General features: G+C 48.5%; 3 protein-coding genes across 10 annotated transcripts; all 3 read left to right on the plus strand.

Moving 5' to 3' along the window:
* Positions 1 to 654: 654 nt before the first annotated feature.
* LOC131216238 (exosome complex component RRP4) lies at positions 655 to 1,788 on the plus strand. 2 transcript variants are annotated; one of them, XM_058210678.1, is made up of 3 exons: positions 655 to 880; positions 941 to 1,470; positions 1,534 to 1,788. In XM_058210678.1, the coding sequence occupies exons 1-3, from the start codon at positions 753 to 755 to the stop codon at positions 1,773 to 1,775; spliced, it is 900 nt and encodes a 299-aa protein (XP_058066661.1). In that variant the 5' UTR covers positions 655 to 752; the 3' UTR covers positions 1,776 to 1,788. The 2 variants fall into 2 exon arrangements, with proteins under 2 accessions (XP_058066661.1, XP_058066660.1); XM_058210677.1 differs by having other exon boundaries at positions 941 to 1,455.
* A 182-nt stretch (positions 1,789 to 1,970) lies between these two features.
* LOC131214736 (BLOC-3 complex member HPS1) lies at positions 1,971 to 5,111 on the plus strand. Of its 2 annotated transcripts, none has more exons than XM_058209071.1 (7): positions 1,971 to 2,173; positions 2,236 to 2,379; positions 2,650 to 2,762; positions 2,835 to 3,751; positions 3,848 to 3,963; positions 4,251 to 4,468; positions 4,549 to 5,111. In XM_058209071.1, the coding sequence occupies exons 1-7, from the start codon at positions 2,051 to 2,053 to the stop codon at positions 4,724 to 4,726; spliced, it is 1,809 nt and encodes a 602-aa protein (XP_058065054.1). In that variant the 5' UTR covers positions 1,971 to 2,050; the 3' UTR covers positions 4,727 to 5,111. The 2 variants fall into 2 exon arrangements, with proteins under 2 accessions (XP_058065054.1, XP_058065061.1); XM_058209078.1 differs by having other exon boundaries at positions 1,971 to 2,170.
* Positions 5,112 to 6,395: 1,284 nt separating this feature from the next.
* Positions 6,396 to 26,266, plus strand: LOC131205350 (hexokinase type 2). Of its 6 annotated transcripts, none has more exons than XM_058197419.1 (9): positions 6,396 to 6,555; positions 7,108 to 7,615; positions 19,262 to 19,424; positions 19,499 to 19,683; positions 19,975 to 20,148; positions 22,462 to 22,561; positions 23,109 to 23,310; positions 23,391 to 23,730; positions 23,804 to 26,266. In XM_058197419.1, the coding sequence occupies exons 2-9, from the start codon at positions 7,445 to 7,447 to the stop codon at positions 23,975 to 23,977; spliced, it is 1,509 nt and encodes a 502-aa protein (XP_058053402.1). In that variant the 5' UTR covers positions 6,396 to 6,555; positions 7,108 to 7,444; the 3' UTR covers positions 23,978 to 26,266. The 6 variants fall into 6 exon arrangements, with proteins under 6 accessions (XP_058053402.1, XP_058053401.1, XP_058053404.1 ...); XM_058197422.1 differs by lacking the exons at positions 6,396 to 6,555; positions 7,108 to 7,615 and adding exons at positions 14,735 to 14,873; positions 16,276 to 16,437; XM_058197418.1 differs by lacking the exon at positions 6,396 to 6,555 and having other exon boundaries at positions 6,738 to 7,615.
* The last annotated feature ends 246 nt before the right edge of the window (positions 26,267 to 26,512 follow it).

Raw genomic sequence — 26,512 nt, forward strand, 5'->3', positions numbered from 1 at the left:
TTACCTGATGGCCGTCGATCAGGGCCTCTGCTTGCTCCAGCTGCTGCTGCAATGTGTTCAACTGCTCTCGATGCTGTCCAAGTATGCCGAGTGCCTCCCGGTCTACCATGCTGGGACAAGCGACGGCCATGCTTTCACGCAGAAGTCGCCGCAGTAAGTCCATTTTGTTTTCCAGCCCCTGCAATAAACTATCAAGGTTCGCTGGTGGCGACCTGGCTCGATTCAACGCGTGCAGCACACCGTTTTCGAGAAGCGACAATTGATCAAGGGACTCCTTGTAGGCCAGCACCGTTCGGCAGTAGTGTTCCACGTCCAGTTCAATGTCCTTGAGTGCGGTGGTACGCGATCGCGCCAGTTCTTCGTGCGCTGTTATCGCCACCAGTTCGTCAGCCAACTGCAACGAATCCGCGATGAGGGCTTGAGTTTCCTCATCGCAATCTTCCAGCTCCATCGACTGCGACATGGGAAGGGCTTCACTTCTATTCAAACTAGCCATGGCCTCTTAATTCGATTGTGCACCCGATCAGTCCGGAATATTTCGGTGCAAAATTGATGGTTACCGTTTGCGTGTTTGATTTTGACTGTCAAACGCTTGACAAGTGAGTGAACACAAACTGCGAACTGTCAAACTGCGGCCAAACAAAAACACAGCAGCGTGTTAAGTTCTCCGCGGAACAGGAAACATCTTTGCTTTTAAGTTTCGGCTCATACTGCTTTTGAGATCAGCATTGAACGGTAGACAATAATCGAGAATGGCCAGCAATGTTACAATCCGAATAGCGGCCGATCGGGTTGACATTCCCCTGCTGAACGTCGAAGATAAAAATCAGCGTCTGTTTACACCCGGCGAAGTCGTCACGAACCAACAGGGCTTTATGCGGTACGTGGCTACGATACTTAGTATTAATTAATTTTGTTACGAACGGCCGTTTGTTTTTAGTGGCCATGGAACGTATATGGAGGACGAACACATTAAATCATCCGTGGCTGGCGTGATGGTGCAGGTCAACAAGTTGATCACGGTGAAAGCACTTAAAGGGCGCTACGTCGGAGAAGTCGGAGATGTGGTGGTAGCACGCGTCACCGAGGTGCAGGAGAAACGGTGGAAGGTCGACACAAACTCTCGGCTCGACTCCGTGCTGCTCCTTTCGTCCGTCAACCTGCCCGGCGGAGAGCTTCGTCGCCGTGGGGCCGAGGACGAGAAGCAGATGCGCAAGTACTTGCAGGAAGGTGATCTGATATCGGCCGAGATACAGAATGTCCACTCGGACGGAGTACTGTCGCTGCACACGCGCAGCCTTAAGTACGGCAAGCTGTCGCAAGGCATTCTGGTGAAGGTTTTCCCGGCGTTGATTCGACGCCGCAAGACCCACTTCCACAATCTGCCCTGCGGAGCGTCCATCATTCTCGGCAACAACGGTTTCATCTGGATAGCGCCGATCCTCAATACGGAGGGTGAAGATGCGGGCCGTGGGGTGGAAAATTCCGCCATGGTCGGTTGATGTAACATTTTTCTCGTCACTTCATTTGCAGACAGTGGTGGCTTTACACAAAACCTGGAAGACGTGGTACCGAAGGAAGACCGGGAAACGATTGCCCGACTGAAGAACTGCATCCTGGGGCTGGCACACTGCAAGATGATGCTCTTCGATACGAGCATAATGTTCGCGTATGAGGAATCGATGAAATACGACGTGCTCGAGCTGCTTCACCCGGAAGTGATCGCGGATGTCGCTTTCCTGACACAGCACCGACTCCACGTCCTTAATCAATAAATTGTTTCGTAAACTTGGCTCGCCAATTTTAAAATGTTAAGAGATTTTCCGTTTAGTGTTCATCAAAAGTTCATTTGGAAACTCCAGAGTTCATGCTGGAGGATGAATGGGCGAAGAATATTGAAAACAAACCTTCTGTCAAACAAACCCGTCTCACCATCGATTGAAGATTGAAGTAATTAATTATTGCAGGAAGGAAGTAAAACAGAGTGATTGAGAGTGTGCCCCATTTCGTCCTGTTCTAGGACCTTTCGTCTCATTATCAGTGCCGTGCAATGGAAGGTATTCTGGTGTTTGACCAAACAAACGATCTCATTTACCACGACTTCAATGAATCGATGCGAGAAAAAATGTATAAGCAGGCACTGGATTTGGGTCTGCTGGAGGAAGAAACAGTGGTGAGTTTCGTGGGCTCGCACGGTGCGTTAGTGTTTTCATTGTTGCTCAATTTCTATTGTAGTGCCCCACCCAGGAGCTGAACTCGAACGTGTTGATACAGATTTTCAGCCCACTTTTGGCCTCGCAGCGGATCATGATGTGCCAGTTTGATAATGCGTACACATCCATTCAGATGGAAAACAATCTGAACGTCGTATTCGAAGAGGTAAGCGAACCAGTGCGTGAAACCCTACGACTGCCGCATTCCGGTTTATTCGCTTGCTTTGCTGCTGCTTATTAATGGTCATTACACCAGCGTTGGTTCCTGTTTTCCTAATAGTCCAAATTAAATTAAAAGACCACATTCACTAATGTGCTGCAACAGTGATGGACACACTTTTTGGGGAACAGCTGGTGTTTAAGAAAATATTATAATTTTTTACCGTTCTCTTCGTTCAATTTTTTAAAATCCCTTAAATAATGGCTCTTTTAACAGTTTTTAGGGTACGTTTTCCTTGAAATCAGTACAAAGGAAGTAGATCTGATCAAGCGTGAGCTAGGCGCATTCATCTCCTTCATAAAGTACATTTGTGGACCGAACATTTATGTGTAAGATTCGACATCTACTCTGGTAAATTTTTCTTCAATGGTCAACTAATTACTCGATTCGGTTCTCTTCAGCATAAAAAATGATACGCCTAAAAGCACGAGTTTGACCGAGTTGATCGACACATACCGAAGGCTGTACGTCACGAACCAAGGAATCCTGATGGAAGCGATCGAGCAGCTGCTCGTGAACGTGGACGTGAAAAACACCGTGGTGGCAGCACTAAATGCGGCCACCGATAGACTCAAGCAAGATCCACATTCCCAGCGCAGTCACTCGCTCCTGTTTGTCGGTAGCAAGTTTCTGGCCCTTTACAGTAGCAAGCAAGCCCAGGACTTGGCTGCCGTTGATATGCTGTTCCTTAATCTGCTCGTCCAATCGTTGAATCAGCGTCCACAGCGTCGTCGCATCGAATCGCAGATCGTGTTTCTCCAGGGACACATCCATCAGTCGCACGCCGGCTGTGTACCTCACATCGTCCATGTAGTGCATCTGTTTGAGGACGTTTCGCTCGTGTTGCTCATTGAACATGCCCATACTGCGTTGGCCAGCCACCTGTACGATGTGTATTTTGCACTGCACAAGTTGCAAAATTTACAGCTGCAGTTCGATTTGGACAATTTGCGCGGAGGCTTCGATGCACTCGAGACGTACGTTAAGCACACCGGGGAAGCCTTGCGGAAGGTGAAATCGAACAACCCGGAGGCAGAGGAAGCGATTCGAGCCTTCACGGTGAAGTGGGAAACGTTGCGTAAAAAGTACACCGACTACTTCAAGACTTCCGACAACGGGCTGATCGTGAAGATCGACTCCAATATGCCGCTGTTCGTGGAGTCGGTCAAGGAGCTGTTTCGCCTGGTGTGTGCCGCGTGTCCTACGCTCGAGCATGGGCTTCAGCGCGTTACCGATATTGCTGACATGGCAGAGGACAGTCTGGGCGATGTGTTTCACTTTCTGCAGGCCAAAACACACAAAAACTTCACCATGGGATCATATCCTTTTCTAATGACCGTTTAAAGTGAACCAGTTTTGGTTACCAACACAACTAGTGTGATTCCTCCTTAACAGCTTTTCTTTTCCTCTGGCACGTATATGGAAGAGTTTCCCGGTATGGTACATTTCATGCATATCGACAGGTACAACGGAAGGATTGTGTCCCCATCGTTGGATGTTCAGGATCCAACTGACATATTGAAACAGAGGGTAAGTTGCAACATTCTGTTCTGAATTGTGTTTCCCTGGCTGGATGCTCCCGTTACACTGCCCGTTTTTGAAGCTTCTCTTGAATTTTTGCCCATTCACTCTCAGCCGTTGAATGACGTGTTTGTTTGCGTCTCTTCATTCAGTTCCAAATTCCCATTCGAGTTCTTATCATTTCGTGCTTCAAACAGGGGAACAGACAAACACAAATTGCTTATCAGGCTCACGAAAAATTCCTTCTGCGCGTAGTGTTGACGGTATTTCTGCTATTTTTTCGCGCGTTCCCCTAGGTTTGGTCCATGGTCGACTTCTCACGCACCTATCTGGACAAAGGTTACATGTCGATGATCTGGAAGGACGTCACGTTCAGTTACGCGTACTTTCTGTGGTTCGAGGACGAACACGGTACCGCGCTGAAGCCGAACGAGCCACCGAATCACGGGGCCACCGGATTACCGGCCACCAAACCGTCGCTGATAGCGGGAATTTTGGCCGGAGATTATTACCAGTAAGCTCTGTTCCCTGAAGAAACCCTGTCTCGATTGATTTTGTGGTTTAATTTCTTGTTCTTCACTACATTTCATTAAGACGCCTGATAGAGGTATGCTTCCCGCGGAGCTCGACGGGTAAGATACGCTGCTACGAACTATTTCTCGTGCACCTGGGGCTGGTAACGTCTACGATCGTGCTCGAGCACTGCCGTCGTTTGGCCGTCACGATTAACGATCTGACGGGATGTATCGGCAATCCGATTGATTTGCTCTAGAGAGCCCGATTCAACTTACCGATTAGTTACCGGAGGCGAACGAGAAGGGATCAACATTGCCAAACGGGAAGCGCTCTACCGCTGTAGGTATTAGTACTTTATCCGAAAAGTGCGTGACACCCAGTGGTAACACTTTTAAAATCTGTGCCAAAGTACAGTCACCGATCGTGTTCTGAATCTACTTAGCCCAGCTAGTCCTTCTCATCTGTAGTTGTTGTGATATCATTTAATTAGTGATTTAGTTTGCGGAAGGCCATCGAGCTGTTCGCAATGACGTTCCTTAACCTCCACCGAATCCCACAAGGGTAAGCCATCATTCCAACGGTAATTTCGCTAATTGAAAAATAAAGATATTTGGACCTTTATCATTGAGTTGAAACGAAAATAAACTCCACATAGAACGCAAGGGATGAATTGTAACGATTTTTATAGTTTTGTCTGTTTCAACTCCTGGAAAGAAACTATCCCACGTTACGAAGGGCGCAATGCTTTTTGCTGTCCTATTGTAATTAAGAACACATAGCCACATTGACACTGACCACATACCCACCATAGTTGCAACACCGTTTGCGCTGGCACTACGCTCCGACAAAATGATATATAGGTTTCTCCGCTGGCCGGGAAATTGTTTCAAAGTCCTCACGGGGTTGCCAATAAAAAGACGCTTACGTCCAATCGGACCGCTTCGCGCGCCCCGTCCATGTCTCCACTCGGCTGGATTTACAGCTGGCGGCGCTTAATAGGTCTGATTAGCGTTGATAAGCCCTAATTGCAGCCGCTTGCGTACGGTGTACTTGCGCCGGGCCATTGCAAATGATGCACGGCCCGCCACAATCGATGGCGTTGGGGGTTTGTGTGGAGGCCACTCGAAAGACGTCCTCTCGCTGCGAATGTCATTTCTAGGCCGCCCGAGTGGAAAACCTAGGTTTGTTTGTACTTTTCACGTGGTGCGATCAGAGGGGGGGATAATTATAATAAGCATTATTGAAAGCGATACGGGCGATGATGAGACCCGTGCAGCGACTACCGGCAGCGTGGCGGCCACATCCGCCCGTGGCGCGACACGTGCATTCGTAATATGTAGTGCGAATGGCATTTGTTGTTCGTTGAACGGGTTAAAAAAAATATTTATGGCGGGAAAGAGGTAGCTGCGCGTATAAATGTACGTTGCGTCTTCAAATAATATGAAAATTGCGTCATTGCACTTGATGCAATCTCGACAGTCCCGAATTCCAAACAAGAACTACGGAAATATTTTGGATTTATTAAAATGGCATTTTCAATCCGCTGGCGTTTCAAATCGTTTGGCGGCTCATGTTCTCGCGCAATTGAGGCACAACAACCAGCCCAGTTAGCACATGCCCCAGTTTACCGGAAGCGCTAGGAGACAGCATGATCATCTCAGTTCGCCCTGTGATCATCTCTTGCCTCTTACTAACATTAAGAAGCATCCGCTCTGGCGGACTACCGTTTACTAAACCCAACTACTACTAGCTAACCAATGAGACTGCCTTTGCCGTGACCGTCGGTTCGTTAGTCTCCGACCGCGACGAAGTACGATTATTTTTTCCTCCTTTTTGGGGCCCTCTGCCTCTAGTGAGACAGCGAAACAGCTAACCACGTCCGAGTCAGTCCGCCATTCAACCACTCGTCAGTCGTTCGAGGTTCTTCGTCATCGTGGTACCGATCGTGTGCGGTTCGAAAGCAGTCCAATAGGGGCACACACAAAAGTCGTTGAGGTCACGAGAGGAGAAAAGTGTTGTACGCACGGTCTTCTTGGTGGTACATTTTTACAACCCCGGATCTTTACAACCGGAACACCGGGTACAGTACGTAGTGATATTCAGCCCTGCGCAGGGGATTCGTTTAATTCTGCCACCTTCGTGCAGGAGGAAGAAGATTGATTGTGTAACCGCTTCCGAAGATCGACACAAGTTTTCTGTGCAAGAATCAAATCAACCGGATTTTGTAACCGTCCCACCCAATGCTGGTTTAGATTTGGAGCTTTCCTATAGAAGCAGCCGTTTTTGGTGCACTCAGTTCGTCACTTTTGCTTACACTGGTCTCTGCGAAGGTGGTTCGGTAAAAAATTAATCGCCCATTCGGTGTGTGGAATGTAAAAACGAAGTGGTGCGAAAAACTGGAACGGAATCCGTACCGAAGTGTGGCGCTAGAAAGTGGATGTTCAATGTCACACAGTTAGTGGTTTTATATAATCGACCGTTTTGCATCGTTCATCGCTGCACCTTGCACTTGAAACTGCACCATCGTGCATCGTGGTGGTTGCGTCTGAGTTCTCGTCCGTAGCCAAAAACCCCCATTCGTCGGTCGACTGTGCTGTGCACAATACTTTGTAATTTTTTGTCGGGATTTCCTTGCAGCACAGAGTCGTGTGGCATTCGCTTTTCTATTGATTTTCCTGCCGATTACCAATAAACAGTGTGGCGGGGTTTGCTGCGCGAACCGATTTGCAAACTCGAAACCCGCGCTGCCTTCTCGCAGCGCGATCGTCCACATCCGTCGCCTTCGACTGCGTCAGTGTGCTTCCGTTCCGCTTAATGTGTAAGTGTGCTGTGCTGGGTACGCGATTGTGATCGGAGGTGATTTTGTAAAAATAGTCAAGGGCCACCGACAACGTGCGGTGATCATTGGTGAAAAACAACATTGCTCGGTGTTGACCTTCCTCCCGAATGTGTGCCTGCTCCTGTCTGTGCGCTTATGGTGTTAGGGGAAAGTGAAGATTTACATAATTGCCGCTCAGGAGCTAACGCCCGCAACTCTACCGTTTCAACTTCGGCCCAACTGCCACGATCGGTAAATCGCTCTCCTGCGGGATCGCAGCCACAGGCTCACCATCCGTACGCAGCCAAAATGGACGTCCTCGAGGAGGTAAGTTGAATCGAATCGTGAAAGAAGTGGGTTGTATCTTTGAGAAACAGTCCACTTGTAGGATGTGGCATTACTACCAGAACGTAAAATGTACAACGTCACCCTTTGGGGTGCCGAAAAAGGAATAAAACTCTTATCGGCGCACCGTCAAATAGAAGCCGTAATGATGGTGCTTTTTTGGTTTTGTTTTGCTCTACCCGGACTCATCCAGCCGATTATACGCCACTCTTATCGGCCGGAACAATCGATCCTGGCAGGACAGATAAAACAGGAACATGGCAAGTTGAGTAGCCATATTGCGATTGCCAAAGAAAATGATAAGCCAACCCTCACCCCGGGGTTTTATGGTGGGCACGGCGACTTGCCCCACTCGGAAGCGTTATCGGCCAATATCGGCGCTATATTGGAAGATGCAGAGGTCGTGTTCAGAACTGGTGGCTTTTAACTTTTCACGACGAGAAATGAACGAAGCGATTTCATTAGAGTTTTTACCCTCAGAGGATCAGTTCTCAATGAAAACGATATCCGGGTTCATAGTCTGCCTCTATATGCTTTCGCAATCTGCAGTGTAACATTGAGCAACAATCTTTGCAACGTCTTGATCATCTTTACAACCGAAAAGCGCTGTGCTCCCGATAAGATTATGTATTTCTTACGAAAACTCCAAATTTCACAGCCAGAAAGTACAACGTGCATGATGGCGACGCCGTTTCGAGTCACGTTCGCCGTTCGGTTACGTTTGCTTTTAATTTTTGCAACAAGCTGATGCAACGTTTCGATGAATGTTTCGTGCACGGCGGACGTTCGAGAGTGGGTTTGGTTTGCCAATGGAAAACCGACGGAAAGCGAGAGAGAGAGAATAGCATAAAGTACCGTTTGAAAAGTTTGAAAATGCATCTCAGAAGGCGAGAAATAGAGAAACTCCGTGGGAAAACTCCGTTCTCCATCGCTGCTCTGAGAAAAAGCGAAAGGCAGAGAGAGAGCGAGAGAGCGAGACCGAGCGAGAGAGCCAATGATGGAGTCCTTACGCGAAAACATGAATGAAAGAGAAAATGAAATCAAAAGCGTATATCCCGAACGGAAGGTTATCGCTTGGAAGGGTTGCGGCGCCTTGGGCCGCCGCGAGGTGATATCGCGTAGTGACGTCAGCACCGTTGGGTGACTTTGGAGGTGTGTCAATTGCGCGCTGTCCGTGAGCTAGTGTGCGTGTTCGTGGTGGTGGGCCGGGTGTTTTTTCCTGTTGTTCCGTAATACCTCCTTCTATTGGTTGCAAAGTTGACAGTGAGCTGGCAGTGAGCGGACGCTCTGCGAGAGGTCGGAACTTATCGTTTGGTCCAAGGAGTCTTTACTCCTTTATTGAAGCACCATGGAAAACAAATAGTCTGTCCGTTGTTTGTGACCGGTGTGTTTGGGAAAAAAAGGTCTGACCGCGACTAGGTTTGTAGCGGTGTTAGTGGTATTGTCTCAGCGCGCGTTACTCTCTCTCTCTCTCTCACTCTGCTCTCTCTGTGCTGGCCGGTTTGTGCTCTTTCACCGCGGGCGCACATTTCGGTGGCGTGGATGGCACGCACACTGCGAACCGAACGGGAACACTTGGAGCGCACGCGACTTTATCACTCTCGCGTTCTCCATTTCTCGCCAAGGTGACCTTACTGGACAAATTTTCAATAAAAATATTTTACCCGCACGCGCTCGCAGTTGTTTTTGACACACCGGTAACGCAACGTGTTCCTCTTTCGGTGGCGTTCAAAGAGGTGCGTTTTCGTCGATCCCGCGGGTGTGGAGTTTGACAGATCGCGCCCCGAAAAGATCCACGTTGTTTGTGGCCGCGTTGCACTGTTTCGTCCGTGCACTTTTGAGTGTGGTCCGTTTAACGCGGTGTGTTACGTCAACACACCGCAGCATCCGGGTAGGCGGTGGTGGTGTGCGGTGACTGTGCAACTCTCCGTGTGGTGAAGTCGAATGTCGATCAGCAAAACAAACAGCGAAACATTGACGATCTTGTACTGACCAACCCCTGCCCGGAGAATCCTTTTGGGCCCAGAGGGTGTGCGACACGTCATGATCTAATTTGGCCTCCAGTTGTGTCCGTTTTGTAGGTCCTCGCAAGTACGTTCGCCTTTGGCGTCCCTCCCGAAGGAGTGTTCCTTGGGAAAAATCTCATCGACCACACCGGGTTGCAAAACGGTGCCCTTCACATTATTACCCTATTTCTCTATGTTCTTTCCAACCAGTGTGCATGTGTATGTGTGCTGTGTATGTGTCTGTACGTGTGCTGACGTGTGCCCTCAACGTGAGCGTTCAGTGAACGAAAAAAAAAGAGCGAAGAAAATCTAGCAAAAGCATATTAGAGCACCGAAATCGTCGTACTTGTTATCGCAACGGAGGCGACCACGACAAAGCCGACGGCCCCCCGTAGTAGATTTTGGAACCGACGTGCCACGCACGAGCGAGCCCAGCGAAAGTGAATCATGGATCTGGTGAAACCATTCATGGGATTGCACGTGGACCGGGTCAGTAAGGAAGTAAGTACCGCGGGACCTCGCCGGACTGTGCTGCACACAGGCAAATAAATTGTGTCCATCATTTTCAGTTGAGTTTTACTCTTCCTCCTTCGGATTCCTTAATCGACGGATTTGCGGCAACGACAACCCGAACCCGAATCTTGTATTTTCTCAATGAATGAAATGAGCTGCCATAAGAGTCACGTTTGTCCCGAAACGCGTGTATGTGTGGGAATGAACCTCATGAATGCGCCCGGTGACCACTACAGGAAAAGAGATTTTTCCTCGAGAAAGTGAAAAGCACTTTCCCGCACTCATCCGTTGACTCGCCATCAAGCTGCCCTTTGAAGCTGCGTAAAAAGAATCCAATTTTGTTGAACCTGTTTCCCGTGGACGTGGGCGAGAATCCGGGAAGGACATTTCGCTGACAGTGAGTGTGCGCGCAGGACAACAGACGTTCTTACGACGCGTGTCGCGCTGGTAGACGTTAGGTAATAGGGAATTGGTCCTTTTACCGCTTGCCCGGCTGGCGGCGCTATGACTACGACAACGACCGACGGACGTGAACGCTTCTCCCTATTACCTACCGCAAGCCCGCCCATCGTGGCGTCACTGACCTTGAGGCGTTTCACTGAAGGACACCTTGACAAGCGTCGTGGTCCTTGTTCGGTTCGGTGTGCGGTCTGCTCCGATGCCGGTCGTAAAGTTACATCAGATTAATTGCTACTTTTTTGAGGACTTTTCACTCGTTTAGGCGGAGTGGATTAATTCGGTTTCTTGTCGCGGGATAAAGGATGGGCGCCTCCATCGGTTGATCGATTTTCTTTTCATTCGTATTGGAAATTATTAGAGGCTGTTGCATCATCCCAGCTCTGTGGCGCGGGGACCATTGGCACGAATGATCATAAATCAATGAATCAATGCGATCTTGTCCGGTCTGCATTCCAACCTTTGCCTGCCTCCGGAATGGGTTATCCTGATGGGATCCTGCCAAGCATCTTAGAAATGCCACGGCCTTGATTAGCCTGGCGCCCTGTTTTGTCGAATAATCAAACCACCAGAACTGGTTCGCCGACAGGGCCACCAAACCTCCGCGAACTGGTTTGCGGCTTCGACACAGCAAAACAACCAGCAGAGCAACAGATCGCAACGGCACAGAGGACACGTTTAATGTTTTGCAAATCTGGAAATTCTTCGTCGCTCGTAAATCTTGACAAAAATCGATGACCACCAACGTGTGTTTGGTTGCATTTTCGTGTTCGTTTCACTTTCGCGTACGGTGGGCCGGACAACTGGCGCTCAAGCAATAGGTGCCAATTACCCGATGGCACCATTAGCCTGGTCCTCGCTCTTTTTCTCTCCAATTCTGTTTTCCTTACTTCACTGTAGCTTCCTTGCTCTTTGCACAATCAGGTTGACCTTCCGTTGATCGGGTCGCCCCACAAAAGCAGTGTGTCCAGCGGCGTGTGCCGGCCAATCTTCCCTCGCGCACTGTCCGTACCATTTCGTGCCGCACAAAACCAGTTCGGGGTGGTTTTTTCGCTTTCGCGCATTGCTCCGTTGTGTCCGTAATAATGGTTAGTGGTTCCCGAAAGGAGCCTGTATTGGTGACCGGGTCGATTGGTGAATTAGTAGTCACGTCTACTCTTGCTGCGGTAACATTTGGCCGACATTCCGATACCTCAGCAACGGGAGAGAACGGATGGACTTACGTAAGACATCACTTTCTCCCGTGTGTCCTACCCTGGTTCTTGAACCCGTTGGTTGCCCTTCACAAGAATCGTGAACTGGTAATGGTAAAGGTCATTTTCTTACAGTGCTAAAACAAATGCTGGTGACATTGACGGTCAAACATTCACAATCGCTGATTCGAGTGGGCCCACAAGTCGTGAGCCACTCGCCACCAACCACGGTGCACTGACCTGTAACCGACGACGAAAGGTCGTTACGTGCCGTCAGAGTGGATCAGCGACAGAGCGACTCGCGGAAGTACTCGCTGTTTCCGGTGCTCGAGTTGTCTTGCGAGCCGTAATGCGGTGCGTTTGGCGGAACCTGTTTTAGCAACTCCCTTTTCGATATGAAGTGGCGTAGTAGAACGCGGTCAGGTACTACCTAGCGGGCCCTCTCTCGAACCCGGTGTCCTTGGCGTGTGCGAGGGAAGGTGTTGTGATAGTTTACTTTAGAGCACGCGATTCACTGGATAACGATTGCTGTATGAATGCGAAAATGGGGTGTTAAGTGAATTTTATGCCGCGCAAAAATTAAGACAAAAGTCCTTATGACAGGTTTTAGTCGTTTCTAAGAAAATGACTTTTTATCACGCAACTCTCAACAGTTACAATACAATTAAATTGTAGCAGAAGATCAACAGAAATAACGATCGATTCTCCGTTACATTTGGTTGATAAGAACAGTACGACCGGGGATCAGTTAAATTCCGATTGGGTGGATCGTTTTCTACAAACAAAACATTCTTTCGTTGGCGTAAACAAATTCGATTGGGTTCTGTGGTGTGTGTCTTAAGAACCTGCTGTGCCGTCCAATCTACGGGCCAAAGTCCAACTCGTCCATGTTTTTGGGTTATGCTTTGGTTCAGGGGAGTCTCTCCCAAACAAACGATAGACTGGGCGTCGTTGGTGCCTTGGGTTGGCGCTTACGTCGTAATTAAATGTCGCTGATGACGCTTCGTGCATGAACGGCGGATGATTAATCACGACAACTTGACAATGCTTGTGGCCGGTCGAGACGCAACGAGGCCGCCCACATGGCGGTGCAGTTTTGCGCCATGTGCGCAACCCACCCCAAGTGCAACGTGCAGCGATTCACGTTTCGTTCGGTTTCAATGTCATGGAACGATCGTAGCCCCTATCGCTCTCTCTCTCTCTGTTCGTTGTGGTCGGTGCCGTTTTCCGTGCGCACATTATCGTTGACATTCAACAGATTGGCCGAGGGTGTGGCTTCCGGCTTTTACTTTTCCACTAATTCTCAGATGGAATGGAATGGAATGGAATAAATGTCGATCGATACTTTCGCTTCTACTACTTCGATTAACGAAATGAGTCACGGATTGCTTCCGATCACATTGGCGATCGATGACGTAACGGAAGGAAACCCAGCGGGCGCTGCTGAATTCTGAGCACTTCCAACCGTCCGAATGTGGTATGCTCAGCGGAAACGTTGACACATGTTTACCGCTATCAACGATTGACGTTCATCCTCTGACGCATTCGGTATTGCACATACCGCGCCATCAAATTGTCCGTGGCAAGCGTAAACTGTGATCGTCGATTGCTCTCCATCGATCCATTTCGCCGTAACTGAGCAAGGCCACAAGGCGAACAAGGTAGCTTTCAGCCCTGCCTTCAGCGTGTTCTTGTTGATTTAGTTCTGTTTCGGTCGAATCACGCTATTTATAACCTCGGACTGTCGATCGGGCGAAACGAAGATCAGCGCCAGCAGAACGCGCATGCCTTTAGATGGTACAAAAAATTCTTCGAGTATTTCCGATCTTCTGCGTCTCATCATGTTAATTCGGGGGGCTCGTCCCATCGCCCAGCACGGCAATAGAATTTATTATGCAGCTCGCCGGTCCACACACCAACACACGTGGGCTGGATGCTGCATAGGCTGATGGAATGCTGTTCGGTCACTTCACACTGGCTGGCTGGTGTCTGGGTTCCCGCCAAAGTACCGCTAGGTGCTGCGCGTGGGCTTAACCTGTCGCTCCGTTGGAATGCTTTAAGAAGTGGCCGGTTTCACGTACACGACTGTGTGCCCTAAGACTTTTTGACCGATCCTTGCTGTGCTGCTGTGCTGTGCCATAGAAGGGAAATTCAGCAGTTTGGCATGATTTGTATCGATACAAAAGATGCAGTAATGGCGTTGCTCGGTTGCTGAAAAAAGATTTGCTTCCTGCACTCTTCGCGGACTCTCCTCAACGACCATCGCCTTGATACATTGTGTGTCCTTGTGTCCGCGGGGTACGGCACCGTGACTGCTCGATTTGTGGCTGTTTTTAGCGACAGGTCGATCGGTCAATTCCCCTTGCTCGCACACAGCGACGCCGTCGGATTGATTTGAGGCGTTGATTTTTTCTTGTCCGTCTGTTTTTAACTACTATTTGTGTTTCTACTTCTGGCTGAGTCGTGCCGCGGTTAGGCCACCGAGGACCGTTAGCCGGGCGGGTGATAAGTGAACTACAGTGAGCTTCCGGTTTCTTCCACAGCCGTCCTTATCGGTTTGCTTTCAGTTTGGTTGAATTTATGGCACTATTAGGCTCAGCTGTGATAGTGATTATTCCAATCATGGTTATTGACGATGGCTGTTGAGTCTATAGTCTAATTTTTTTAGCAGCGCAGCACCATCAAAATGAAACTGGACCAACCTTCCCACTAATCCTTGTCAATCACAACAAGCATACACTTGATCGTTCACCGTTTAATTAGTTTCCTTTCTCTAATCCTTTATCCTTCCGCACGCTTTAGATAAGTAACGTTTGTGACTCACTGTACTTACAGTTGGAACGGTCACCAAACCGGTGAACGGATTTCGATATCGAACACACAGCCATTACCATTTCCTTCGCAGTAAGCCGCGCTGCAAGTGTGCGTTTCGAAACCAACGAACTGCGAACGACGGGCCACTAGAGCAAATGGTGACACTCGCAGCAGTATCCAGCGTACAGTGCGTTCGTGCGGAAGCTTTTCACTGCGAAGCACGCGCTAATCACCGTGCCGTTGCCGAACCGGTTAAAGGTGACGGTCGATCGTAACGAACGACAACGGCTTACTTAGAGTAACCGAAAGCGTGGTGCAGATTTTCGAACCCGTGCCCTTTTCGGCCCGTACAACTCACAACAGTGCTGGTTTCTGTGAGCATTGGCTTCTTGGCTCGATAAACAACAGACTGAACGAAAAACTAACGACAAAAAAAAAAGTGAGAATGAAGTGCGAATTTTTTTTTTTCACGCAGCAAAGGGACTTAACAACTTTAATGTTTTTTGTTTAGTCGCCTCAAGCCTGAGATCTCAAGCTTGTGCTCGATATCCATAAATAACAAGCGGTGCGAAACAGTTTGAGCAAGTCGTGCATCATCGTCGTTATTTTTTAGGGCGTTTTAATATAACGGCGGATCTGCGGACCATTTTTATGCGTCCTTTGCGGGTCAAGCTTTGTGTTGAAGCGCCACCGGACAGAAATAAGAAGCATATGTTTAAGCATTTGCCTCAAGATCATGTGATGTGGCTATTTTGGGTTGACGAGTCGAACAAAGCAGGCAAACTGTGCGTTGTGTGCTGAATGTCGCGTGTGGAGACCAAATTCGCTTCGAACGGTATCTCTCTAATCTAGGCTCCGTTTTTCTGTATTGATTGTGCCGCTCAGCAATCGAAAAAGGAACCAAAAATCCGGGTTCAATCAACCCGGCCAACAGCCCTCGAAACGTTACCTAATGATGGTGCAGAGTTCAATCTTCCGAGGCCAATGTTTGACAGCCGTGTAATCAGTGATGGCGGCGATCGGGAGAAATGACGCTGATGAACCGTGGATGCTGACGTTTGCCAGGAAATCTCATTCCGCGTCATAACCCGAACCAGTACCGAACGAAAATAATCGTTCCACACATTGCCGGTATACTATTCGAAGTGTGGTGTTTCGAAGAAAAAAAACGGTTTTTTGATTGCGTCGCGATACTCGAAGGCACACCGCCACTGACAACACGATCGCAGTAGCTCATCTGCGCAATTACGTGCGTTGTGTATTTTTCTCGGGCCTCTTCGGTTCGTGTTGTGGCGATGGTCGTCCGACGGTCACGAGTTTAGCTGATCTCGTCAAACAGCAGTAACGGTTGGCCTGGTAGTCGCTGCCGATCGCCACTTGCCGCGGTTCGCGCACTTAGCCATCACCTTGACACACGCCTAACTGTCAACTCGAGCTGGATTCGGTTTGAAAGCGTGGCAGATCCGCGCGTGGCTACGATCAGCTAGCGTTTGTTTGTTTTCCGCTTCGGAACCGCTTCTGTGTGTGAAATTTAAAAAAAAAAACAAGTGAAACAGTACAATATTCAGCTGGCTGTTTTCGTGAATGGACATATTCACCGCCTACTTCATAGTTTTACCGGTTCTTCACGAACGAAGCTTCCGTTTTTTTCTGTTTACAGTGAAGTGATACAGGTTAAAACCAGACAATAGTGCCCCTTCGGCAACGGTCACGGTTCTTGATTGGACAACTTCTTACATTTAGAAAACATTACTCCACGTGTCCCTGTTGAAACGGTCGGTCACCGAAGAAGATGGGCGTCATCAAAGATAACTTTAGTAAGGTAATAAAGTGGGAAAAACTTAAGCCGACAGTTTACAGGTTTCGGAGCATTAAAAATAAAACTCACGAGAAATCGTTTGGCGTATCGAGTGCGCCCAACGCTTCCCATCATCAAGTCCAACGCCAGGGACGGTTGCGGTGACCTTTGCTAACCTTGGCGGGGAAAACACGGCGTTCGGTAGCGCGGTTTGCGTGAAAAAAAAATTCCTAAACCACGCACAGCGCCTCAGCTTCGGCCAGTAGAAAAAGGAATTTTTATCCGTAGGTTTGCATTTTCCTGCACGTTTCCCGGATGTGGGGTTGCTTTTTCCTTCTGATTCTTCCTTTATATACACACCGAGAGACGACAGTTGGCTTAATTTTTTTTTCGAAAAACCATGATGTTGGCTTTCGGTTAGTTGCATTGGTCACAAGTGAAATATTCTTGCGTCATTCTCACTCCTGACTGACGCGCGCATGGAGGCGCATGGTGTGCGACAAACGAGCATGTGTGCGAGGACGACGGAAATGAAAATCGGAATACTCCACCCTGCGCCACAGTCTGGCCGTGCCATCGATCCGGGACATTGGTTTTTGTTGTTTATTTCTGTACACGAGACACTCTACAACGCCACGGCCTCGAGACGCGCAAACCGTAGAACTGCGTAGATGTTCGCGTTTGTTTTCACCGGCGGTGCTCGATACGTCACAGGATTCATGCGAACGACTCCGGCCAGCGCGAGGGTGGTGGGAACGGTCAATAGTTTCATGCTGTCGATGTGGTAAGGTTTCCTCATTGTGGATTAAATGATGCTGTGCCACGGTATCGATATGGCTTCGTTACAGAGATTTCCCTCTGTGGAGTAAATTAGAGTTAATTTGGACAGTCTCATTTTTGGTCAGAAAATAAATAACAACTGGCAATGTAGGACCTTAGAAATGTTTTGCCCTTGGCAGAAGAGATATATTTAAAACGCTGTTCATCGGCACACCGAGGTCTCTTCTAAGATAACGTGAAATGATTTAATTGGTGGTTTCTGTGATGAACTGCAATCGGCGGTTGAAGGACAGCAAAGTACAACATTCCTCTATTTGCCGTAAGCGACTCCTTATCGTCCTTGTTTTAAGATAAAACCTCACAGCTCGGAATTTACGGCTTTTTATTGCAAAAAGAACGTGCATTTATTGCAAGCATTTGAAATTGACATAATTTACAGCAATTCATGGTTCCGGTTCCAGCTTATCAGGTTGTAAGCTCATGTCGTAACAGAGATTGATGGGTACCCTTTTACTGCTGGTCGCACGCAAACAGTTTCGAGTTTTTCCCCTTTTCTGTGCGCCTGTGATGGCCACCCCGAGCGTAATTAATCTAATCAGATGGAACTGATCATGCCTTAACCGATTCCAAGATTCCGTGCGAAGAAACGTGCAACGCTCGAGGTGATAAGAAATTGGCCAAACATTGGCGTCCCCCTCGAGATTGCAAGCAATTAGTTGGCTGCAGCCATTTTCTGCTGCCTCGGGAGGTAAAATATAGTTTCAATGTGAAACCCAACGAAAGTGCACCTCGTCGCGCAGCAATCACGTGTCACGCCGGTGCATTGCAATAGTAAAGCTGCATTTCACGGGCCCATATCGATGACGGTAACATTTAGCAATAATAAACCGGCCACACACGGGCGGCCACGTGAATGGTGCGCTTATTGCCGATGGCCGACCTAGACCAAACCCACCTATTAAAAGGCGCCCACCGAGGGTGACGTTACTGTAAACACTACTGTGGCCGATCGTTACACTTCTCGGGTCTACCTTCAACTGCACGTCCATACGGGCGCGATTGCGTCGGCTAGCGATGGACTTGTTTTTACGCCGTAACCTTGCCCCCGGAAGCGGACAGTATTATCGCCCGATGTGGGCAGGAGTGTTTGATAGGCCCGGTAGACTGGGACGGCTCCCATGCGCCGGAGGATTATCGATCAACGTATCGAGGGCTAATCCGGTGAGGCAATACAGTCGCACGGGTGTAATGGACGGGAAGATTCCGAAACTTATGAAGAGTAAAACAAAATCAATCAATGAATCTTTTGGCTGCAGTAATTATTTCCCTTTTTGCGTGCCTCCTGCTCACGGTGATAACGTTACATGATGTTGGCTTGGATCGTAAATATTGACGCTCCCATATGAGATAGCCCGGGCTGATACTGGTACATTAATGAGTGGCCGCACGGAGTTAAGCGAAATTGACAGGCGGCGGCTCGTCCTTAGATTATTGCGAGCCTCTCGAGATCGGGATTACCGCCGATTGTCACACCTCCAAGCTGCGGGTATGCACCCCGGTAAAACCCGTCATCGTGCCCGTCATCGCTCTGCTCCGATCTTGTTTGTCGGAAACCGTTGGAATCGTTGAGGTGGCTGATAGTTTACACGCCACTATCTGTCTGCGTCACAGGCCACTCGGACGGCTGCGGGTTCGGTGGGCTCTACTGCTGGCCATCGCTATCAGTATTGTTGTACACGGGGTGCAGGTTTCACAGTCAGCTGAAGTAGGTTTCGTCTGAAAAGTTCCCCTACGAGGCCGGAAAATGTCTTCCAACGGTGAAAAGGTTCGAAGAACGATCGCAAACTTTTGCGGGGCATTCCTCCGAAAACATTCATCCACTTCGCTGGCCACGCAGGACGTTGCTGCCAATCCCGTACATACATTTCACGTGATGGTGTTGTGTGGTCATTGTTTGTGCGAAAGTTTTGGTCCATTTATTTTCCATTTGCTTCTTGTGATTTAATTCGATGGGAACTGATGTAACTGTGCGCCTCTTCTAATACCCTTATTTTCGGCTATTTTGCAGATTCGTGAGCAATGCAAGGAACTGATCCTCACAGACAAACAGGTGGAGGAGATCATGCGGCGGGTCTTGAAGGAAATCAATCGAGGATTGAGCAAAGAAACGCACGCCGAGGCCGATGTGAAATGTTTCATCACTTACGTACAGGACCTGCCAAATGGAAAAGGTGCGCGATCGTACCCATTGCGAACAGCACATCCCGATGGCGTTTACTAATCCTACGCTCTGCTCTCCTTTTAGAGAAAGGTAAATTTCTGGCCCTCGACCTCGGTGGCACCAACTTCCGGGTGCTGCTGATCCATCTGAAGGATGAGAACGACTTTGAGATGCTGTCGAAGATCTACGCCATTCCACAGAGCATCATGCTTGGCAGTGGGACGCAGCTCTTCGATCACATTGCCGAATGTTTAGCCAACTTTATGAAGGTGAGCATCAGCCGGAAACAATGAGCTTCGGTGTTTACTGATGCAACTTCGTAGTCGACCGGCCGAGTGGACCGCGTTGAACGCTTATCAAATCGTTTCCCATTATCGTTCGCCCGACAGGCGGTAACATTTCTGACACCAGATTAGACAGTCGTGTGTCATGCTTTTATCACAACGCCGAGTGCGAAAAATGGCAAACGATTGCGCTTGTGGTGATCGTGATCCATCAAAAAACGCAACCCGGAACCACATTGTAATGCCCTTTGGTGTCCTTGTCTTTCTTGGTCGCAGGAACACTCCGTTTACGAGGAACGTTTGCCACTAGGGTTCACATTCTCATTCCCGCTAACACAGCTCGGCCTTACCAAAGGTATTCTGGCCCGGTGGACCAAAGGTTTCAACTGTTCCGGTGTGGTCGGTGAAGATGTCGTACAGCTGCTGAAAGACGCGATCGCCAGACGAGGGGTAAGTACGCGCGGACCGGAAGGATCGTCCAAATTGAACCCTTTCACAGGAACTGGTGTGAAACACAACAGTCGGTTTTATTGTCACTTTTGTAGCATTCCACTTTTAACGCCAGACCTCTCGACATACTTTTTCGCACAGAAGAAAATACAAAAATGCGTTTTTTCCACTCTCTCCCCATCAATCCGCTTTTTCGACTAACTTATATGATCTACTGTTGATTCTTCAAACGAACCTAATTTGTTTAAATACACACTCAATCCTTATTGGAATGAACGATTAACGATCGCCCACGATCTTCGCGCAACGTGCGGGTGACAAAATCTCTCGAAACCTCACCAATCGCACAGGACGTAAACATTGCGGTGATGGCCATTCTGAACGACTCCACGGGAACGCTAATGTCGTGCGCGCACAGTAATCACGATTGTAAAGTCGGAGTGATAATTGGTAAGAACTGGCCGGAGGGCTAAATTTTGATTCCAAATTTCTCTCATCCGTCCCGTGCCCGTCCTTTCGAAGAGCTTTCGACTTTCTCTGTTGTTCTCTTCACGATCTGTTATAAATTTATCTTATCTTACGAGTTTTCGTTTCCTAATTGTTTTGTATAGCAAACCCAAGAACAGTGACACTAAGTAATTACGTTCTTTTCTATCTTACACAACCTTTCCTGTGTCTTTTTATTTTCTTTCGTATTATCCTTTTTACACTTTCTGACTATCGTTCGTCAACCGTTGTTGTACGCTCGTGGCACTCTATTCTCTGGATTGTTACACCGCAGCTAGTACGGGAAATCCGTTTGATAGTCTATTGTTTTAAGTATATTTCACCTTTTGTTGCACTCTTATCCATCTTCATCAAGAATGCACACAAACTGCTGTGAATGTATCGAAAGGTCCATCCCCATCATCCGCTTCGAATGCAGAATGCAGAATGCAGAATGAAGCATGTTTCTACAAAGTCCTGATGTTTTCTTTCGTGCTACAACACATGAAACGTATAGGAAACGTATTTATAAAAAGAAAAAACGGTAACACGTGCCGAAAACAAATCCGGGAAGACTTTCTCTGCAGAATCGGTTATCAAAACAAGCTTTAGAGTCAACAGTTCCCTCGCTTTACGGTGCACTATCAACGTTTTATTGCCCTCACTATAAATGCATTAAAACCTGAAAGCCGGTCGAATCAGAGCGTTTCCTGGTCCTGGCTGGATGATAACAGCCTTGGAGCGCGAGCTCACTCGGGATCAGCCATTTTACTGCCCCCCATAATCAGGGCCCCTCCGAACCATCTGAAGTGGCTGGCGACAGCTGCAAACTGGAAAAATAATAAACCAAGATGCCCGGTTTAGAAGATGGTAACCGCCCGTGACCCACTTCGGTGCTCAAAAGGAATCATTTTGACACCATTAAATTAAACCCTACCATTCTTCGGGTCATTGCCACAGTTTTGATCGCAGCTCACGGTGGAATAGCAAAAATTGACTCCTTTTTGTTTCACCAATCACCTCCACGCCACTTGATCGCAGAATCGAAAGCAACTCCGACGTTCAAGGCAACACAGCCTTGGAGCAGACAACCATTCACAAATAGCCCGCGGCGGCATGAACGCCACATTAGTCAATTGGTGTGGAGACCCCCGCTCGTCACAAACAAAAAGTGCACTATAGTCAAAATTAATTGGGAACCAGCGTGGTGAACAGCAATCAGAAACCACGACAAACACAGTCGAACCCTTGTGTGGTCATCGAGTTCAAAGTCAGCGTCGTTAAACAACCGAAGAACGGATCTGACAAATGAAATCAAATCTAGTACTAACCTCGAGTTCAAAGGCGGTGGATGAACCGGTGGCCGTGGGAGTGTTCAAGGTGATCGCATATTTTTCGTGTTTGATGAAATATTGTGGTAGATAAGGAAGCACAAGGAATATACTATCAGCGCAACTACTAACGCCACCTGTCAGCGAAGAACACTCTTTCTCCAGCGATGCATCGAACATCGAAAGCATGATCAATTAACAGGATTATTTCTTTCTCTTTCTTTATTTTTTCTCTCCTTCCTCGAACACCCATTCTACGACATCGAAATCATTTGTGCACGATCGACACGATCGCGTTTGCAAAATATGATCATCTCATTCCGGTCGGCGGTTGTTTTTGATTTGCTCTGACTCGTCCATCGAAATCGCTTGCCTGATGGTCCTGCCGGCCCCATATGCACCATATCTATCGCCCTCTCTTTCATTCTGTCCTGCGCACTCGCCCTGTACAATCACGCAAATCTTCTTCTTGTCGATGCCGTCGTTAAACATACAGGACGTTCAAATTGATATCTGTGCCATCCTAAACGATACCACTGGCACGCTGATGTCCTGTGCCTGGAAGAACCACAACTGCAGAATAGGACTGATTGTCGGTATGTAACCGTGCCTGCTGAGCGTGTGTGTGTATGTGTGTGTGCGGTGCTGTATGTGTGCTTTAATTGGGTGCTCGTGGTGTCGGAGACTGTCTGAGCAGGGGGCACCGCCAACGGGCGGCTAGGGTGTAATTTCTAACAGAAAGTGTGCCCAAAACCTAACCTATCGTTACATTCCCATTCGAAACGTTACACAATGATTGGCGTCCTGTCCGGTAAGATTGGTACTTCGATTGGCTGGTGCACTCTCTAGGCTGGTGATGGTATTCAAAAAAAAGGATTCGCTCTACTGTACATTATAGTTTTTGAAAAATTCCTAACACTATCATTTATCACTTTCGTTTTTGGTCGTTTTTTGTTATTAACTTACTAATCCTATCGCCTACACTGTCTCTCTACCTCTTTTACCTACTACTCCCGTACTACTTCCTTGCATGAGTTCCTCGGCATGGGTCCTCGATTTACGAGAATGACCACCACAAGAAGTACGCAAAAGAAACTGACAATGATCCTTTTCAATCGATCGCATCTCTACGGGTATCACCAGGTACGGGCAGTAACGCCTGCTACGTCGAGCGAGTGGAAAACTGTGACCAGTTCGATGGGCCAAAGACCGGCGAGAACATCAAGAAGCACGTCCTCATCAACACCGAGTGGGGCGCTTTCGGTGACGATGGGGCGCTAGATTTTGTGCGCACCGAGTACGATCGTGAAATCGATCAGCACAGCATCAACCCAGGACGGCAGCTGTAAGTGAACGATCCGCGCGTGATCCGCGGGGCTATCGAGTGATTGACCCGTCCCTTTGAACCGTCCCTTTTCCCAACAGGCAGGAGAAGATGATCTCGGGCATGTACATGGGCGAGCTGGCCCGTTTGGCGATCGTAAAGTTCACGAAGGCGGGCTTCCTGTTCGGCGGTGTAGGCTCGGACATCCTCTTCAAGCGCGGCCAGTTCTTCACGAAGTACGTATCGGAAATCGAGTCCGACAAACCGGGCACGTACACGTACTGCCGGGACGTGCTGGATGAGCTCGGTCTGGAGCACGCGTCCGACGAGGATTGCGCCAACGTACGCTACATCTGCGAGTGTGTCTCGAGCCGGGCGGCTCACCTCGTCTCGGCCGGCATCGCGGCGCTGATCAACAAAATGGATGAACCAAGCGTGACGGTACGGTGTTTGAGTAAGCGGCAATGGCGCAAGGACTCTTCTAACATCCCGCTTTCGAACTGGCTCATTGTAGGTCGGCGTGGACGGTTCGGTGTACCGTTTCCATCCCAAGTTCCACGATCTAATGGTGCAGAAGATACGACAGTTCGTGAAACCGCACATCTCCTTCGACCTGATGCTGTCGGAGGATGGGTCCGGCCGTGGAGCGGCCCTGGTGGCTGCCGTCGCCTGCCGTGAAGCACAGTAGACCCCATCGGGAACTTGCAACGATTAGACGATTCTGTGGTTTCCCCGAGCGCGCATACTCGGACCGAACACCACCGTGCGCCGCGTACGATTTAGCTATACTATTACACCTCAGAGGCGGAATCCGGAACCTAGCGCCACTACTACCACTACTGCTACTACTACCGTTGGTCCGTTGAACCGGATGGCGCTGCTGCCGCTGCTGTGCGGCGATGCTGCTGCTACTCCCCGGCTAGCAGACAGATGGTGGGTGCCGGTGCTGCACGACCCACCTCGTGTTTCGAACCCGAAAAACAACACAAGTACAAGTAAGACGGAAATGGTCACCCTTCTTCGTAAAGAGCAGGAAGCGCGTATCGTTGGAAGCCAGACACACATACACACCCACACTCACCTACCGTAACTAGTTACTTAGCGTATACATAGAGAAAATATGGTCAACCTGTTTGGTGAGAAGGAAACACGGCAAGCCGAAGCCCCCGCACAGGAAGCGGAACCCCACGGAACGCAGCTATGTCATTCAAAACCCACCCAGTAACGAAGGGGCGCTGGAGCACCCCAGGTTCTCGCTCCTCACTGTGCGGGAACCATTTTAAGCTTCTCTGACGGAACTCTCCTCGGGGTTTCTCTCAGTAGCGCCAAGCGGGCGCTAAAACAAAACCGAATGCTGCCAGCAGCGGGAAACGCGTGAATACGCCATTCCGGCAAAGGGTATGTACAGAAGAAAGCACACGGCAATAAGGTGGCGGTGGCGCGGGGCCGGCGTTGATCGTTACTAGGATTGAAACAAAAGAAAAGATCGCACCCTCAAAGATCATGCTCGTCAGGGGGATGCAACCGATTAATAAGTCCTCATTGTCAATGCTAGAATTGACCGTAGATTCGTTAGCTTTCCGCGACAACGAGCCAGCCAGGAGGTGGTGCCGGTGGTTAGAGACGGTTAGAAAACAGAACTGGTGGTGATCATCATTTTAGAAGGGCAGATGTAACCCGGATGAACTTTGGCGATGCTTGATTCCTTCACGGCGAATGTAACGCATCATCCTTGGTTTTGTGGTTAGTGTTTTAGGTTGTACATTGTTTTAAATTAGTTACAATTATAGATGTTGCCGGTGTTTTATAATTTTTTGGGCACGCTTAGTGGACTGGGCGAACGTGTAATGCATGGCGTGAATGGTGTGAATGCGGTTGTGCGAATGGTGGTCATGAGCGAGTGAACGAGCGATAGGTAAATGGAACAGCAAAAACCTTTATACAGCCAGAATGTAACAGTGTTTACAGTGCAAAAGATGTAACAGAGTGTAAAAGATAAAGAAACTAGGAGATAGGAGAAAAACATTAAAAACAGAAAGAAAAAGAAAAAATAAACACAAAAAAAGTAAAACGGGCAAACGAATGCCGTTGCCGCTGTGCGCTGTTGGTGTGAAAGGAAAGGTAAATGAGAGATGAATGCATAGAAATAAATCAAAGATGAGTATAGCAAATATCAAATACACCGAATGAGAATAGCCAATGCGTTTGTACGTAGAACCGTGCTGTGTGCTGCCTTTTCTTAGTTAAGCGCTGTGCTATGATTTTCACCCTTTGCGTACAACCTGTCGGAGGGACTTTAGCCATTTCGCACCCATCGTGACACACCTGTACATATCCCTCAACTTACCACCGGGAGGACGAGTATAACTCACCTCCCCTCGAGAGTTCCTCCAGAGTCGCATGGGTGGGTATAGAGTGGGCCTCCTTCAAGCAACACTAACGTTTGCAAACGTTCACCACCATGAAGAGGTTTTGTGAATGTTCTACTAAATAACCGACAAAAAAGTTACTTAGTTTTGAAAAACATAATTGTAAATTCTCACACGCTTGTCGTTCGCCTTTTCGCGATGCTTAGTATCCGTTTATTTATTCCTTCACAAAGCGTTGGATAGCGTTTTGTGAACGATGGAACCCGGCAAGAGGGTATCGGAGGTTCTGTATCGTGAAGAAAGTGGTCGAACGAGTCCCGACGAAAGGGCCAAGCTTGGCAAAAAGAATTTAGAACCCAACAGTTTACAACCGGCGAAGGGCACTGGCGGAAAGCTAACGCAAGGTAGCTGATCGAGCTCAGCGATTGTTACAAAACATACTCGTTACAAGCTGGTTACAGGCATACCAATATTCTAGCGGCGTTGCTCTAAGGGCGCATTAAAGGAAGACAGGCCACAAATCGACAATTGCGATTGAGTATAACATAGTCATACCATCACTGAATCGAATTGGTAGTGGATAAATAAATATATATGATATATTTAATTGAAACCGTTTGCTGGAAATGTCCGCATTTTAAAGAAAAGCACATTCGCGAAAGAAACCACGTGCACCGGCAGCGTTACTCGTCAGGGACAACAACCACACGGCACTCGAAGAGGCTCTTGCACACAAAAGCGTGGATGCGAAGGAAAACAAACCTTCAACTTGCACGCTACTGTCAGTGGGGCTATGCTTTGGCGCTATGTTTCAGCGCTCAGCTGATTTTCACTTCACGGGATAACTTCCCACA

Source organism: Anopheles bellator, chromosome 1 (assembly GCF_943735745.2).
Source record: "Anopheles bellator chromosome 1, idAnoBellAS_SP24_06.2, whole genome shotgun sequence".
Taxonomy (NCBI): Eukaryota; Metazoa; Arthropoda; class Insecta; order Diptera; family Culicidae; genus Anopheles; species Anopheles bellator.